A 19447-nucleotide genomic window follows, 5' to 3' on the forward strand; every position below is an offset into this window, starting at 1 on the left:
CAACTTTGAACCCTTGTTTCAAAAGTGTTTTTATTCAACAACAGTTTAATATTTTCAGAACTGTTTTTTTTTTTTTTTCAAATACGATAAAGTTTTTTTTTAAGAAAAAAATTCAGAACAGTTAAAAAAAAAAAAAGTTTTAATAGTGGTGGAAAAATACTGTTTTACAACAAATTATTTTCTTTTAAAACAGAAACTGTTTTCAATTAACGAATATTAAAATCTGTTTTTCAAAAGCTGAAGTTTTTAACTAGGGGAAAAAAACCTCACGTTTTTTTACAGAATATATAGATATAGAAACGGGAAACTGGACTGTCAAAACAGATTTAATTAACTGTTTTATACAGTTGTCATCAGAAAAAAAAAAAAAAAAAAAAAAAAAAAAAAAAAAAAAAAAAACCAGTTTTATAGTGTTTTTTTATTAAAATGGTTTGAAGCAGATTTTTAAAATTTTTATTTTATTAATCGAAAGTGTCTTCTTCTTCTTCTTTTTTTTAAATTTTATAAAACAGGAAACTTTTTGTTATTACAAAGATGTTTCCATTTACGTTAAAACTATTTCAAGGTAGAAAGCAAGATTGTGTTGTCTCTTCTATTGGGCTAACCTAACCATACAATTACTTTCTCATTAAGGACTTGTAACACTAAAAAATAAATAAATAAATTGTCTAGAAAACATAACAAATTTTGTAAATTTAAAAATCAAAATTGATGAGCCTTAAAACCCCCATTAAATTTTGTAACCAACTAAGAAATTTTAAAAACTTCACTAACATTAATAACTTGTGTTGTATTTGAAAAACTTCGCCCCCTTGAATTACTTTTTCATTAAAGACTCGTAACAGTAAAAATTAAACAAATAATTAATATATTAGAAAACATAACAAATTTTGTAAATATAAAAATCAAAATTGATGGGCCTTAAAAGTCCCATTAAATTTTGTAACTTACCAACTGTTACAATTTTTATAAATGGATCAAAGAAGTTTTACAAATAACTTATGTTGTATTTAAAACACCGCCCGCTTTTAGTTCAAACCAAATTTCATTTTAAGTGCTGATTTTTGTAACACATTAAATTTTACAAATTTTAAAAACAAAATTGATGTTTTTTTAAAGACCCACTAAATCTTGTAACCGACCAACGGTTGCGATTTTTAAACCTTAGGTCAAAAAAGTTTTAAAAACTTCTCTAACACACATAACTTATATATATATATTGCATTTGTTCCTTCGATTTGGAGTGGCAGAAAATCTAGTTCAAACTTTGAATTAAATTTTATTAAAAGTGCTTATGTGTGTTCCTAAATATCCTTGATGATAGGAACTTGCCTTCACCAAAAGTGATCAACTTCACAGTTCCAACTCGTCCATTCCCTCGGATGATCTCAACATTCTGAATAGCTTGTGGCAAGATCTTGGGGATTAGGTTGTCGGCATCACCAACAAACGCCTTGAACATCCTGGCCGGCGGGATTGAGGAGGCAATCTCCATGTGGTAACTGATCACACCCATGATAGATATATATGTCTTGAGAGATTGGAGAAGTGCAAGGTAAGAGAATTAGCATGTGAGGAAAATGTGCAAACTTAAAGTAGTATTTATAGAGTTAGCCTAAGATATCAATAATAAAAAATAACAAATGTAATTCCATGCATACTTCATCTAGCATATATGTATTCTGAACAACATCTCACACAATTATACACCATATCAAGCCTGTTGCATGTTTGGAATCAAATTTTTGTGATTTTAATGAACGCAATTAAGCTGCATTGATATCTTGACTCCAATATTTTTATATTGCCATTTATGTTATGTCGTATTTAACAGTTATGTCAATTAATTACCTTTCACTTTTGATTTAGAGGCAGAGAGATAAAAAGATAATGAAGCACCGTGCTAAACATTTACCACGTGCTCCCCTAGAAATCTGCATATCTGTCTGAATCAAGTTTGTCATGATACTTAATTGTGATTAGGTATACTTGTTAAACTAGAAACCTCTCAATCTACAACAAAGGCTAATTCGCATAGTTGTTAAATACCACATTACATAAATATTGGAGTCATGATATCACTGCAGATTAATTGTGTTTATTAATATGGCAATGATTTGATTACAAATGTGCAACACGGTGTGTAGTTGTGTGAGATGCTGTTGAGATACACATCTTATGATGAAGTATGCATGGGTTTACATTTGTTATCTTCTATTACTGATATATGTATGACCTTGAGTTCTCACATTTTCCTCAAAAGCGAATTCTCCTTCTTCCATGCACCTTTTCAATCTCTTAAAACATATCTGTATCATGGGTGTGATCAGGTCTCACATGGAGATTACCTCCTTAATCTCACTGATCTGCAGGATGTTCAAGGCATAATGGTCCTTTGGTGATGCCGACAACCTCATCTCCACGATCTTGCCTCGAGGAACAAGTTCAATTGTCATACTTTAAGAAGTTGAAGCAACTTCCCAGGGAACAAGTTCAATTGTGAACTAAGTTTTGCATCACCATGCCTGATTGGGGTCATGTTAATGGTCAGAGGTACCCCTGAATATGTGGGGGTTGGAATGCTGTGAAGCAAAGAGAACTGCTAGTTGTTGATTGGGTAGGTTGAATGAGTGTTCCATGTTGCAAAATCGAGTGATAATGTAGGTGTACGTATGCATGTTTCCTTAAACATTAAAAAAATATATAACAATCATGTACGTCTTTTCATCTTTGGAACATATATATAGTGGCTTAACTGACTTGGGCTTATTCGGGTGGACTAATACTAATAATAATAATTATTATTATTATTATTATTATTATTTGGGACTGGGTTAAAATTACCCATAGTAAAAATATATATATATAGGTGGGTTGGAGTCCAGCCCAACCCTACCCTAGATACGCCATTGGCTTTGAGGGTGATGATGAAGTATTGAAGCTTGCCCCTCATATTCCAATATTCCACTACGAGGGTTCAAAAGCATCTGTATGGTGGTACCTTTACTGACTACTAAATTAAGATTAGTTGGTATTGTGAAGTGAGAATTGCTATGGAATGATATCTACCAAGTTTCAAGTAGTATTTTTGTAATTTTGTCTACATATATATTTTTATCATTTATTTTGTAAATACTTTATGTACTTTTTAATCAGTTGCGATGCATGTGGTAATTTTATTATAATAGAAATGATTTTCCTGAACATTCCCAACGCCTTCTCTTTGCCATAGTTGATTTGATCCTCTGTGATCCCGACATCACCTTTGGCGCGGTATTTAGTACTATTCTTGCATATGGATCCTCCATCAGGAGAAGCTTCGATCTTGATCTCGTAAGAGATTTTCTCGAGTACACCCATCAAAGCATCACCTTCCACTATGCTGCAACTGTAGAAAAATTTCTTCTTGTCCATCCCATCAACTTGGTGTTTCACACTACTGAATTGGCTGCCTGCTGCATATCAACAAAACATAGTAATTTCTTTTGGCACTTGCCTAAGAGATCATGATAAAGGGGATGTATTTTACATGTGTTCAATGTATCAACAAAACATAATCTTGATAATGTGTGAAATTGTTAAAATACATAAAAATTAAATTTAAATATACATGAACATTAAGGTTACGATTTTTAAACCTTAGGTCAAAAAAGTTTTAAAAACTTCTCCAACACACACAACTTATGCATATTGCATTTGAAACACTCAGCTCCTTCGATTCGGAGTGGTAGAAAATCTAGTTCAAACTTTGAACTAAATTTCATTAAAAGTGCTTATGTGTGTTCCCAAATATCCTTGATAATAGAAACTTACCTTCACCGAAAGCAATCAACTTCATAGTTCCCACTTGTCCATTTCCTTGGATGATCTCAACACTCTGAATAGCTTGTGGCAAGATCTTGGGGATTAGGTGTTGGGAAACGTGCAAGTTTTAAAAACTTTTTGAGGGATTTTGATTCATAGATCTTGATTCATCACATAGAGATAAGTTTTATGCAAAAATAAAAATAAAATATGATGTATTATTCAACTAAAAGATTGAATACTTACATCAAGGTTTGAGTAAACCTCAGATCTCTCCTCTAAAGTGAATGTTCTCACTTATTGTAGATCCCTTTTGCTAGACATCTTTTCCATGGATCTCCATCTTCTCGGTAATGGTCTTGCCTTTAGGAATCACTCATAAGCCTCCTTGAATGACCTTGGAAAACTAGGCTTGTGGGAGCCTCCATTAGATGAGAACATAAACCCTAATTTTCTAGAGAGAGAAAATTTATTCCTTATTCCTTCTCATAAAAATCACCCCCTAAAATATACATAGACCATGTATATTTATAGGCAACATAAAAATAAAGAAAAGGAAACAACAAATCCTTCTCCATCTCTAATTCATATGTCTCAAATCTAATATGATTCCAATATCAAGTTAGGCTATGAGTGAGAATCCATTGGGCCTATTATTTTATTGGCTACAATGAATTAATAATTGGCCCGGTCCATGGACCCAATTCAATTAATTCATAAATTAATTTCTACTCCACTAAAAGAAATTAATTGAACTCCAATTAAATAATAAATAACCTCTAAGTCAATATTGCACTTTGACCCCTCTATGCATAATTAGTTATCGGATAAATATAGCCATCAATCCGACTACTTAATTAATATATTTATTTTGGTACCTTTGATTATTTCTGACTCGATCACAATAAAACATTTGTTTGACAAAAATAATAATTTAAATAAATAAATATATAATAAATCATTTTGTCTAAAAACACACGAAGGCCTTCGAATTTACTTTGTGATCAACCATAATCAATACAAAATAAATACAAGTAGCAATGATGCAAATATTGAAAATATAACCCTCTAACTATTAATTACATAACTACCCAAAGTGTCGGTCTAAGGATCCCGAAGAATCCGCCGAACAAATCAAAGTAATTATTAATTAATAAAAGAGTCTATACTTTTCTCATGCTTAAGAGTCAAATGCCATGACGGTGATAGGGAGTAATTGCATACGACGGCTCTCGCAATATATCTCAACCTAACGCGGATCCAGTTCAAGTCTTAATTAATTATGAGTCCATCCATAATTACCGACTATGAACAATTTATAATTACTATTTATATATCATGCATTGATTGTCATCACATACATATATATAAATATTTCTTGTAATTAACTGGACACTATCAATTTCATAGTGAATTGAAACATAATACATTGAATTCACCAATTATATAAATCATAAATATTTCATATATGTCAGGAACATATGTCAATACAATCTAGATAGGAATTTGCTATGCCAGGGCATATAAATCCTAACAGCTCCCACTTGCCCTCATAGCCAATTCAAATTGCACCTAACTCCAATGTTATCCAGATGATGATCAAAATTATTGATCAATGACACCTTTGATAATGGATCAACAAAGTTGTGTTCCAATGCAATGTTTTAACTACAAGTGCATTTTCTTGCCGGACAATATCATGTCGAACATGATACTTCCTCTCAGTGTATCTTGTTCCTCTATGGAACCTTGGGTCATTGGTTTGGACTACTTCTGCACTATTGTCACAATATAGCTCGATAGGCAGGCTAGTATGCTCCACAACCTCTAAATCAGTGAGATCAAACCAATAGGCTTATATTGCCACCTTTAAGGTTGCAATATGTTCCACCTGCAGGTTTGAGTCAACAGTTGAAATCTGCTTGACAATCTACCAACTGATTTCCCTTCCATTAAGTGAACATACACTAAGTCATGAACCTTATAGTATCTACTTCTGATTGAAAATCAGAACTAGCATACCTGACTAGGACCATATCATCACATCCATAAATGAGTATGATATCATTGATTCTCCTTAGGTACTTAATGATATTTTTCACAATAGACCAGTTGTCAAGTCCAGTATTGGACTGATCTCTACTGACTATCCCTACCATGTAGCGGATGTCCTGTTTGGTATAGACCATGGCATATATGAGACTCTCATATGCCGAAACATATTGTTCCAGTCTCATTTGCTCAATCTCCTCTGCTAGTCTTGAAAAACTACTTACTAGAGAGAGCGATCCATATCAATAAAGCAAGAACTCATTCTTTGAGTTATGCATACCAAACCTGGTCAAAACTTTATCAATGTAGGATTATTAAGATAAGCCTATTTTCCTTTTAACCTGATCTTGCAAAAGCTTGATCCTAGGAATATAGCTTACATCTTGAAAATCCTTCATTTAAAAGTAATTGAACAACTACCTTATAATTGATGACAAAACTTCCACGTCATTATAAATGAGTAGGATGTCATCAATATATAGAATTAAGAAAAATAATGACATTCCCTTGTACACTCATGATTTATTCACTAAGAAATCTTCTGGTATCTTTTTGTAGATTAACTTGCCTTCCATAGGAATCACCCTACTAGAAAGTTCTACAAGATCCCAGAATTTATTAGAATACATAGATTCCAACTCTGATTTCATAGTAACTCACCAAAACGATCTGTATCCACATCGGTTCACGCTTCCGTGTAGCTTACTGGGTCCAACTCATGTTTAACAGGGATGTCCATAATGGTCTCACCTAAAAACATGATTCTGTCGAATTGGATGATAATCCTCCCACTACATCAATGTACCGATGCAAGAATCTGTGTAGTAGATGATGCTAACGCATCAATAGGGAATTCATATATTATTCTCAATCTCTATAATAAGTGTGTTCACATGTGGTACATCTGGTACTCATACCAAATTCTCTAACATTATGCTACTAGGTATGTGATTCATAATATGATTCTCCTATAGATAAACAGTGAGTGAAAACAATCAACTTTTATCTTTGAGATCATAAAATAATCCATCCTAGTGACATTTAGAGTAGCTATCAAATCTAGCATGCCTATGATCTGATTCCAACTTACTTGTCCATATCAAACGCACGTGTGCAAGACTACCCCATATGTGCATATGATTCAAACTAATATTTAGTCAAAAACACAGCTCAACGGTATCCTTGAGACAGACTAAGATGGAATGCAGTTCATAATGCGCATCGATGTCATTAACGCTAAACTCTTAAATGAAAGAGATAATGTGGCATTACTGATCATAGATCTAACCATGTTAAGTGGAATTCTGTTATTCCTATTTGACACCTAAATTAATTTAGCGTCAATTGCGGAAAACTGGTACACAACACCCTCATTGACCATATAGTCTTTGCACTATCCCAAGAAATACTCAAATACTCGATCAGATCGAAGTGTCTTGATAAGTTTACCTAATCTGAGCTCTACATCAGTCTTGACCCTCTCGGAATATACCAAAAGTATAAGACTTGTGTCGCAACAGGTAAATTTATCCAAAACGTGAGTAATCTTGATTGGATGTTCATAAGACTACACGTGTACGTGTGTACCGACTCCAATTGTTCTTTATGTCTATTTCATTTGGCTGATTAAGCCCTTAGAATTATCTATCCTTCAAAACAAGATTCACAAGTTTGGTTTAGGCTCCTCTGCCTCACTAGGTAATAAACCTTCTTTAACCAATCTTTAAATCTCATTTTGATTGATTACAACCTAAAAATAGACACCAAAAATACAATGAGTCAGGAATAACAAATTTTCTCTTAACATTCAATCTAGAAGATGCAACATTAGTTTCTACATCCTGCAAATCTTAAGAGCTTGTGATTATAGTATATTAACCATCTTTCAATACACCAGAAGCAATCACATATCTATTCAATTTTATAAAACCAGTTTTACAAAATAACGATCTAGTTTTTTATAAGCCAAAAGTGAAATAAGAATGAGATTGCGTTTCACTTCTGTGCATAAAGATAGTTCTCTAATACTAATATCCTCATACTCTCTAATTTCAGATGTAATACTCCCACTGACTTAGTTACAACCTTGGCATCAGGTCAAAAGATAAATATATACCCATATCATCAAGGCTTTTGGATTCCTGAAATCCTTACAATAAATTGCAAACATGTTTAGTGGCTCCAGAATCTATCCATCAGGAATCAATAGATACAACCACATAACATGGCTCAATGATTAAATATATATTTTCCTATGCCACGTCATTGCTTAGACAGTTTGTCCTTTAGTGTCTTAGTTAACGGCAAAAAGAAACAGTTTCATTCGCCCTCCACATACACTGCCTTATTCCCTTTAACCTTTTAGATACCTATGTTTTGTGCTAGCCTAGTCCTATTATCATCCTTCTTCTTTGCTTTGCCCATCCACTTGGGCCTAGAAGAAGATGGTATAGACTAGGTTAGATTGATAGGAACGCCCATACTCTTGATTATCCCTTCTTCTGTTACCAATTCTATAAGAATATCAGCGAGTGTGAACTCAAACTGATTCCTTATTTAGTTCACTCTAACAGAGTCGAATGAGTTTGGTAATAAGGCAATAATCATGTCAACTTGAAACTTACCACCCAAGTCAGCCTTATTGATCTCCAGCTAATTTTTAAATAATAAACAATCATTTTCCAAAATTTGATTTCAAACTGGAGTTTATCAGGCTATCTTGATGGTATTTAAATTTGACACAGTACTTAGGCATATGCTCTATCTAATCTCACCAAAATATCTCATTGACATTTAATATGATGCTTGAAGAAAATAAAATAATACAAATGTTAGCTTTGGAGTATATTCGAGCTAAACTCTAGAATATTGCACCAAGTCATATCATTTGCCTTATCTAATTTATTAAAAGCATTAATGTCAAATTTGGTATCTCAAAGTAAAAGAGATAGGTATAGGAGTAATAAACACATTTTGTACCCTTACGTTGTGAATAAAATATCTAAGTTCATTTTCCAGTCATTATAAATAAGGTCCAATATCATAGAATATGTAAGCAAGTAGATAAACTGGATTAGACATAATTAATCTGAATATAAATGCATTCATACAATATGCAAGGTGAATTATTAATTCTGTCATGCATATTTAAAATTAAAATGAGTTTGTTAACCACATAATATAATAAATCTCAATCGAACAAGAGATCATTATCATTATTGGTGAACAATCCCTTTTAATTAATGCGGGTCCCTCAACTCTGTAGCATAATAAATCAACCAATCAATATGTCAATAACTTATCCTGTTGGAGGAGTTCATTATTACTATTGTTGAGATTCATTTACTATTAGGTGAGCACTTCCATTAAAATAGTATGTGGGTCCCTTAACCACTGCATGAAAAATCGGATAAGCAATATACCAATAACTTATTCGGTTGACGAAGTTCATTATTGCTATTGGCGGGCAAATCCCATCATCTCCATATCTCTTAAGACAATGCCTTGTCTATCTATATGAAATGACTCCCGATTATGTTTAGCCTTTCTAAAATCACCTAGTGTATACCACTCCGTTGGGGAGCTAACACTATTGATTTTAGATTGAGTGTATAACATTATTAATGCTCTAATGAAAAATAAAACATTAAATATGTTGTCATTATAATCTAGACTCTTTAAATCATGCGTAAGGCCTTATTTTTAAAGATCTAATTACAATGAACATTTAATATTTTTATTTTCATGAGACAACCATTCTTGTAATATTAAGACTCTTCAAATCATGCGTGGGGCCTTATTTTTGAAGATCTAATTACAATGGTTTTAATAACGAAGGCCATGGGGCAATGTATAAAAAACCCCGCTCCCACTCAATTTTTAATCATTCATCATCAGGGTTTTCATTTTATTCATTTACATGATATAATGCATGCAAAACGTCTTGATTTTAATCCAATTAAATTTAGAAAATATTTGGACTTTAAACGATTCACTAATATTTAACTTGAGGCACACTTCAAAAATAATTTATAAAAATAATTTTTCGTTTCCCAATAAGTGCCCTCTAATTAATTAGTAATCAAATCCAATTAATTTTCATAATTTAACTAATATAAATCAAGCCATTTAAATAAATATCATGGATCCAATGCATGAACAATAATAATTAGCAATTAATTATTTCATGCATCACATACAACAATAAATGACAGATAAAGCAAATTAAATGGCCAATGGATTCAGCTTTTAACATTTAAAAACTATTCTTGCTGTACGGGCATCCTTCAACTGTCTGCAAACACCCATAGGAAGCTTGTACGCGTCAGGAGAAGCAAAACGCCGCTTGAAACGAGCCCGGAGGACCTCACATGCGCTGGCACGCGCCTAGGGCAAGTTGCACGTGCTCCCACGCGCTCCCACGCGCCGGCACGCGCCTGGGGCGCATGGAATGCACACTCATGCGCTCCCACGCGCCTGGGGCGCGTGGGACGCGCCTCCACGCGCCTTCACGCGCGTGGAGGTCAAGCTCCCTTGGCTGGCGCGTGCAATGCACGCGCCAGCATGTGCACTCTCCTGGCGCGTGTGGAACACGCGCCAGGCTCACCATCTTGATGCCACACCGGATTAGGGCCACCTCCGACGCCCCTTCTCGCCGCCGGCGAAGCTCCGGCCACCGGAAAAACGCCGAAAAAATTCCAAAAAATCCGGAAAAATGCCAGAAAATTAAATTAAGCCTCAAAAAATTCCAGAAAAATTCCAAAAAATTCGGAAAAAATTCCAGAAAATTACTGAAGCATAATTTAACCCTTTTGGACCTTCTTGAAGCTTCATAGCATCCTTTGACGAAGATTACATGGCTTTAAAAATATTTACAATTTGAAATACAATGAAAAAAAAATTAAATTACATCATTGAACTTTCAAACGGCTAAATCAAAACCTTAATTACATTAATCCAAAGATAAAATTACATGTAATATTCCTATAAGCTTCATCCATGGCCCAACCATACATCATCATTCATTCACAATTATTCATACATCATCATGTATCAATATATATCAACATATTAAATCATACATCAACATACATCAATAAAAATATATATGAATATAATTTTGGATCCATGAATGATGATTTTCATAAAATCATGATCTCTAGTAATGAATCAAACCATGCTCTGATACCACTGTTGGGAAACGTGCAAGTTTTAAAAACTTTTTGAGGGATTTTGATTCATAGATCTTGATTCATCACATAGAGACAAGTTTTATGCAAAAATAAAAATAAAATATGATGTATTATTCAACTAAAAGATTGAATACTTACATCAAGGTTTGAGTAAACCTCAGATCTCTCCTCTAAAGTGAATGTTCTCACTTATTGTAGATCCCTTTTGCTAGACATCTTTTCCATGGATCTCCATCTTCTTGGTAATGGTCTTGCCTTTAGGAATCACTCATAAGCCTCCTTGAATGACCTTGGAAAACTAGGCTTGTGGGAGCCTCCATTAGATGAGAACATAAACCCTAATTTTCTAGAGAGAGAAAATTTATTCCTTATTCCTTCTCATAAAAATCACCCCCTAAAATATACATAGACCATGTATATTTATAGGCAACATAAAAATAAAGAAAAGGAAACAACAAATCCTTCTCCATCTCTAATTCATATGTCTCAAATATAATATGATTCCAATATCAAGTTGGGCTATGAGTGAGAATCCATTGGGCCTATTATTTTATTGGCTACAATGAATTAATAATTGGCCCGGTCCATGGACCCAATTCAATTAATTCATAAATTAATTTCTACTCCACTAAAAGAAATTAATTGAACTCCAATTAAATAATAAATAACCTCTAAGTCAATATTGCACTTTGACCCCTCTATGCATAATTAGTTATCGGATAAATATAGCCATCAATCCGACTACTTAATTAATATATTTATTTTGGTACCTTTGATTATTTCTGGCTCGATCACAATAAAACATTTGTTTGACAAAAATAATAATTTAAATAAATAAATATATAATAAATCATTTTGTCTAAAAACACACGAAGGCCTTCGAATTTACTTTGTGATCAACCATAATCAATACAAAATAAATACAAGTAGCAATGATGCAAATATTGAAAATATAACCCTCTAACTATTAATTACATAACTACCCAAAGTGTCGGTCTAAGGATCCCGAAGAATCCGCCGAACAAATCAAAGTAATTATTAATTAATAAAAGAGTCTATACTTTTCTCATGCTTAAGAGTCAAATGCCATGACGGTGATAGGGAGTAATTGCATACGACGGCTCTCGCAATATATCTCAACCTAACGCGGATCCAGTTCAAGTCTTAATTAATTATGAGTCCATCCATAATTACCGACTATGAACAATTTATAATTACTATTTATATATCATGCATTGATTGTCATCACATACATATATATAAATATTTCTTGTAATTAACTGGACACTATCAATTTCATAGTGAATTGAAACATAATACATTGAATTCACCAATTATATAAATCATAAATATTTCAGATATGTCAGGAACATATGTCAATACAATCTAGATAGGAATTTGCTATGCCAGGGCATATAAATCCTAACATTAGGTTGTCGGCATCACCAACAAACGCCTTGAACATCCTGGCCGGAGGGATTGAGGAGGCAATCTCCATGTGGTAACTGATCACACCCATGATAGATATATATGTCTTGAAAGATTGGAGAAGTGCAAGGTAAGAGAATTAGCAAGTGAGGAAAATGTGCAAACTTAAAGTAGTATTTATAGAGTTAGCCTAAGATATCAATAATAAAAGATAATAAATGTAATTCCATGCATACTTCATCTTGCATATATGTATTCTGAACAACATCTCACACAATTATACACCATATCAAGCCTGTTGCATGTTTGGAATCAAATTTTTGTGATTTTAATGAACGCAATTAAGCTGCATTGATATCTTGACTCCAATATTTTTATATTGCCATTTATGTTATGTCGTATTTAACAGTTATGTCAATTAATTACCTTTCACTTTTGATTTAGAGGCAGAGAGATAAAAAGATAATGAAGCACCGTGCTAAACATTTACCACGTGCTCCCCTAGAAATCTGCATATCTGTCAGAATCAAGTTTGTCATGATACTTAATTGTGATTAGGTATACTTGTTAAACTAGAAGATAACAAATATAATTCAATGCATACTTCATCTAGGAGATATGTATTCTGAAATCAAGTGATTGCAGGGGGCTTATTGTCAAAATCTCATCAAGGATTGCTCACTGGACTTGCAGGTTCCTCTCTTTTGTAGGCAGGCTGCAGCTCATAAGGGTAGTGTTGTTCTCCACACAGATGTTTTGGAGCTCCAAGTTCATCCTCCCCATGAGTGTCATTTATGAGCTTGATACCATTCTGAGATCATTCCTTTGGTCTGGTCCTTCACTCAAAAAAACAGGCTTCAAAGTCACTTGGGAAACCTGCTGCCTTCCAAAAAGGGCAGGTGCTTGAGTCTTCCTAACCTCTTTCAATGGAATAGGGTTGCTATTATGAAGTACCTATGGCATATCATCAACTCCAAAGATATGTTATGGGTTCATTGGGTCAACATTCACCTTCTCAAAGGTAGAAGCATTTGGGAGGTGAAGATCCCAGGACAGTGTTCTTGGAATTGGAGGAAGCTACTTCAACTAAGGTCATCAATTAAGCCCTTTGTCAAGGTTGAAATTGGAGATGGAAGTTTGTCCAATTTTTGGTTTGACAGATGGTGTTATCTTGGTCCACTGCATTTGCTTATCTCCTCATAGCAGCTTAATCTCTCGGGTTATGATACTAAGACTAAACTATCTTCATTCCTTGTTGGTTCAAGCTGGTCATTCCCACCCACAATCACAGAATTACTGCCACAACTTTTGCCTTTCCCCAGCCTTCCTACCCCAATTCCACAAAAACAAGATAGATTCATTTGGACACCATCCCCAAATGGGAAATTTTCAATTGCAGCCACAATGAAACACCTTAACCAAAACCTACCCTCTCTTCCCTGGACTAACTTAGTTTGGTCTAAAACATTAATACCAAAGCATGCCTTCACCCTTTGGGTTGCAATACAACACAAGCTCCCAACCCTCAACAGGAGATGCACTGCCTACCTTAACACCACCACTTGCCTCCTTTGCAATAATGATCTTGAATCACATGACCACCTTTTTTTCAAGTGTGCCTTTGTCAGACCTTTGTGGACCTTTATACAAGCAAGATGTGGGTTCTACATCATGCCTTCTAACTGGACTGAGCTTGTCTCATGGGCTGCTTACCATTGGAGAGGAAACAGCCAGGATTGTAACACTGTATCCAAACTTGCCCTCTCATCGCTGGTTTATAATATATGGAATGAGCGCAACAGTAGGTTATTCAAGAAGAAGAGATTATCAGCCAATTCCCTCCTTCATATTACTCTAGAACCAGTACGCTTGAAGCTTTTCTCCTCACTTTTCAATGACTCAATTCATTCTAGGAGACTAATTGTGGAATGGGAGCTACCGTCTTCTATATTACGGCCTCCTCCAGAGCCACCGGGTTGATAACATTGTGGAATTTCTTCCATTATCATCTCTGTATGAATGTGGTGCTAGCAACAGCTTTTCCATCTTTTGCCTGGTTGGGTTGCTCCTTCCTGGGCCTATTGTTCTTTTGGGTTATGTTTATTTTGGTTAGCCTGGGCTAACTTTTGTAACCTCTCTCCTTTTAATATTATCTTATTTTTCAAAAAAAAAAAAGCATCTCACACAATTACACACCATATCAAGAGTGTTGCATATTTGGAATCAAATCATTGCGATTTTAATGAACGCAATTAATTAAGCTGCATTGATATCCTCCTATATATGGATGAAAATTATGCAGGAACTTTTACCACATTAAACTTTATCCTATTAATGTTTCAGCTCGCAAGTGCTTGATTTTGTAATATATTTTGGTAACAGATCTTTTATTTTCTTTAGTTTTTCTTATCTTCTTGCTCATTGTGTATCATCCATTTCTCAGACAATCTATTATATAACGTTGTATTTTAGTACATTGAAAAGTTGTTGTCACAAACTCAGAGACTTGAATTAGAAACTATAGGATAAAAATATGGTAAAACTTTATATGTGCATGTGTATGATGCAATATTAATTATTCAATTGCTTAAAATTTGGTAGGAGTGATCAAAATTGGAGGATTACACGAGTGTCCTCATCTGCGTCCATATACAGGTTTCGAAACTCAATTGCCTTCTGTATTGCTTTTAATCCGTCTTGATTCTGTGTGTAATTAATTGATGAACTGTGTGTAATTAATCCGTCTTGATTGAGAGAGTCTTCACTTTAGTTGGCGAATGACCCAATTTTTTGTTTTGAATTTTTTCCATGTTTGTTTTTATTTTAGTGGTTGTATTCTAGTTTTTGTGCCTGTCTTTGTATGTATAAATGCACGCACATTAGTATGCAATGGGTCAGACGAACAGATTTCCCTATTAATGATATTTGATAAAACTGAAAAATAAGTATTGAACATTTTAAGAGTTTTAAGTTGTAAGCGGTAATAGAAATTTTTTTTTTTAATAGTTTTTTTAAAATTTTAAGTGGTTTGACTAAGTTATGGCCTTAGAACTTTAAATAGCAGATCCCAAGTAGATGAGAATTGGCTTGATTGTTTTTACTTATTTTATTTTTTAAATTTTCCGTGGTACTTAACTTTTTAAGTGGTATTTAGTTTGTCATCAAACGCACTTACTTCCCTTTAGAATTAAATGCTAAATTTGGTTATCAAAATTACACCTAAATTCTTAATTTTAATTTTATTTTTTAAATACTTTATGTACTTTTTAATCATGGGCAATGCATTTGGTAATTTTATTATAATAGAAATGAGAGGAAGCTGTGAAATCAATTTTACAGTCAGTGACAGATCTAGAAAATTATGTCAGGGGAGCGTGTATGTGAGAGAGAGACATGGATTGTCGGATGGAAATAGGGTTGGTCGGTGATGGAAAGAACTGCCGAAGGCAGAAGGTCTGAAGGTCTGAAGCTACATTGTCTGATATATCAAATATGTTCGCGTACGAGACAGAGATGAGAGAACCAAAGTGTGAAAGAAATAAAATAACATTTTGGGAACTTATATAGTATGGGGCATTCCTGAAATTTCAGGGGGGCATGGTATAAAATTAAAAATAAAAAATAAAATTCTCCCCCCGGTCCCCTTATAGGTCCATGGTTGTTTACAGTATCTTCACTTTGTAGGCATGAGGATTTACCAAGAGGTATGCCTCAACAGCCCTGAACATTCCCAACCCTTCTCTTTGCCACAGTTGATTTGATCCTCTGTGATCCCGACATCACCTTTGGCGTGCTATTTACTACTGTTCTTGCATATGGATCCTCTATCAAGGGAAGCTTCGATCTTGATCTCGTAAGAGATTTTCTCGAGTACACCCATCAAAGCATCACCTTCCTGCTGCAACTATAGAAAAATTTCTCCTTCTCCATCCCATTAACTTGGTGCTTCACACTACTGAATTGGATGCCTGTTGCTTATCAACAAACAGGGACATCTCAATATAATTTGAGGCCTTAGGCTAAAAATATAAAATTGACTTTTTAATATCTAATATATATAGTCAATCTAATTAATATTTCTTGTCACATAATTGATCTTAGAGTTATACAACTTATACTTAATGAAAAATGAGAGAAAATATGTCAAAAAAATAAATAAAAAAATAAAAAACCAAAAAAAAAAAAAAAAAAAACAAAGAAAGTTAAATTAAGAATATGTAAAGTTTAACAAATTGTGGTAAAAAAAAAAAAAAAAAAAGTGAATGAGGAGCTAAGAGAGGAGATAAAAAAAGAGATAAGATAAAGATAAAAATCTTTTAGCTCACATTAAATTTCTATTCATTAGGTCTAACAATACAAATAAAATTTTTAGGAGATTATAATATAATGAAATAAAAAATAAAAATGGGGTCTTTCAATAGGGCAAAGTTTAATAATAAGAAGGAAATAACATTTTTACGATAGAAATAATATAAACAAATAAATTTTTTTGAAAGTTATAATTGAAGGAAATACAAATTTTGGGACATTTATATTGGTTGGAGTGATAATAGGAATGAAATAAAAAATTTGGAAGGATATAAGATGAAGAAATAAAAAATAAATAAATAAATAAGTGAGACCTTCCTATTAGTTGGGGCATAGGCGACTGTCTAAGGGTCCAGTCACTGCTGTCAACAAAACATAATTTCTTTTAGCACTAGCCTAAGAGATAATGATAAAGGGGATGTATTTTTCATGTGTTCTATTTATCAACAAAACATAATCTTGACGATGTGTGAAATTGTTAAAATACATAAAAATTAATTTTTCACATACATGAACATTGAGGTTTTTAAAAAAATGGGGGTGTGACACGGCCCCCCCTTGATAGACACAGTGGTCCACCCTTGATAAAGCTAAATTAAAATCTGTTTTTCAAAAGCTGAATTTTTTAACTAGGAAAAAAAAACCTGACATTTTTTACAGAATATATAGATATAGAATCGGGAAACTGGACTGTCAAAACAGATTTAATTAACTGTTTTATACAGTTGTCAGAAAAAAAAAAAAAAAAAAAAAAAAAAAAAAAAAAAAAAAAAAAACTGTTTTATAGTATTTTTTTATTATTAAAATGGTTTTAAGCAGATTTTTAAAAATTTTATTTTATTAATAGAAAGTGTCTTCTTCTTCTTCTTCTTCTTTTTTAAATTTTATAAAACAGGAAACTTTTTGTTATTACGAGGATGTTTCAATTTACGTTAAAACTATTCCAAGGTAGAAAGCAAGATTGTGTTGTGTGTCTCTTATTGGGCTAACCTAACCATACAATTACTTTCTCATTAACGACTTGTAACACTCAAAAATAAATAAATAAATAATTAAATATTTATGAGCCTTAAAAGTCCCATTAATTTTTGTAACCGACTAAGAAGTTTTAAAAACTTCACTAAAATAAATAACTTAAGTTGTATTTGAAACACCGCGCCCCCTTCAATTACTTTCCCATTAAACTCGTAACTGTAAAAAATAAATTAATTAATTAATATATTAGAAAACATGACAAATTTTTTAAATTTAAAAATCAAAATTGATGGGCCTTAAAAGTCCCATTAGATTTTGTAACCGACCAACTGTTACAATTTTTAAAATTGGATCAAATAAGTTTTAAAAACTTCTCTAAAAGGATATAACTTATGTTGTATTTAAAACCAAATTTAATTCGAGGTGCTGATTTTTAAAAACAAAATTAATGGCCCTTTAAAGTCCCATTAAATCTTGTAACCGACCAACGGTTACGATTTTTAAAACTTCTCTAACACACATAACCTATATATATTGCATTTGAAATACTCAGCTCCTTGGATTTGGAGTGGTAGAAAATCTAGTTCAAACTTTGAACTAAATTTATTAAAAATACGTGTGTTCCTAAATATACTTAATAATAGACTTGCCTTCACCAAAAGTGATCAACTTCACAGTGCATGTTTGGAACTGTGATGCAAGTTTCTTTTAAGCTTGCCTCTCATATTCAAATATTCCACCATGAGGGTTCAAGAGCATCTCTATGGTGGTACCTTTACTAAATTAAGGTTAGCTGGTATTACGAAGTGAGAATTGCTATGTAGTGATATCTACCATTCGAAATGGTGATGATGAAATATTTGTGTTATTGAATTTTATCTAATACAAAGTATATAGTAAACATACCCTCTGTTTTAGCTTGATCTTAACCTCCTGGTTTTGTAATATGATTTGGTAACAGGTCTTTTATTTGTTTTTTTCTTTTTCTTTCATATCATCTTGTTCCACTGAGGCCATAACTTTAGAAAAAGTGGAAAGGAAGTATAGGATTTATGTGGCCGACCACAAATAATTGGGAAAAAGCTGCGGTGGTTGTTGAATGTTGTATATTTTTATATCATCTTACTTGGTGCATATCTTCCATTTTTCAAGATAATCCATTATATGACAATGGTGATATCACCACTCGCAGACTTGGTTTTGAAAGCAAGCAATTTACCTCTAACCAATAGTGCAAATTGCAAAAGGCTGTTCGTATTTGCATAAATAAAAGTGGTACATGAAAATACTAATGTTATGTTTGTTAGCATCGAATCGGCATATTGGATTTAGGATTGGAAGAATTTTTGTACAAAGTTTGAACTAAATTTTCTCTAATTTTATATCCAAAGACGCCAATTCGGTACTACCAAACATAACATAAGGATAGTTTGCACAAATAATAGTGTTTTTCCATGTTCAAAATCCATATAAAATTATGAAAAATGATGACTTTGACTTAATAACTTTGTAAATTAACCTTCAAAAACTCTTATGTTTCTGTAATTATCCGCTTCTTTTACGTGTGTAACCACTGTTTGAGTAAACATTTCAGGTGAACTTTTCAACTGGCTTCTTTTCTTCCTGATGTAAAAACTTAGATACTTGATTTTTCATGGGTTAGAGATCCTTGTTCAAAATTTTTTTTT

The 19447-nt window shown here is 33.0% G+C and overlaps 1 protein-coding gene across 1 annotated transcript; it reads right to left on the reverse strand.

The window, feature by feature from the left end:
• Positions 1–1282: 1282 nt before the first annotated feature.
• LOC132273046 (major strawberry allergen Fra a 1.08-like) lies at positions 1283–12567 on the reverse strand. Its single transcript, XM_059774079.1, has 4 exons — positions 12483–12567; positions 3814–3912; positions 3206–3452; positions 1283–1502 (listed from the first exon to the last, which is right to left on the reverse strand). The coding sequence occupies exons 1-4, from the start codon at positions 12565–12567 to the stop codon at positions 1283–1285; spliced, it is 651 nt and encodes a 216-aa protein (XP_059630062.1).
• Positions 12568–19447: the final 6880 nt, after the last annotated feature.

This window comes from Cornus florida, unplaced genomic scaffold, assembly GCF_030987335.1.
Source record: "Cornus florida cultivar Cherokee Brave unplaced genomic scaffold, ASM3098733v1 CherokeeBrave_3.0.0_Hap2_Chr09, whole genome shotgun sequence".
Classification (NCBI taxonomy): domain Eukaryota; kingdom Viridiplantae; phylum Streptophyta; class Magnoliopsida; order Cornales; family Cornaceae; genus Cornus; species Cornus florida.

Bases quoted from the DNA above. Each gene is read 5' to 3' on its own strand.
- LOC132273046 (XM_059774079.1), bottom strand. From the start codon at position 12,567: ATGGGTGTGATCAGTTACCACATGGAGATTGCCTCCTCAATCCCTCCG. The intron at 3,453-3,813 runs GTAAGTTTCTAT...GATATGCAGCAG, and splicing joins GTTGATTGCTTTCGGTGAAG to GCAGCCAATTCAGTAGTGTG. The intron at 1,503-3,205 runs GTTCAGGAAAAT...GGGTGTGATCAG, and splicing joins AAAGAGAAGGCGTTGGGAAT to TTACCACATGGAGATTGCCT.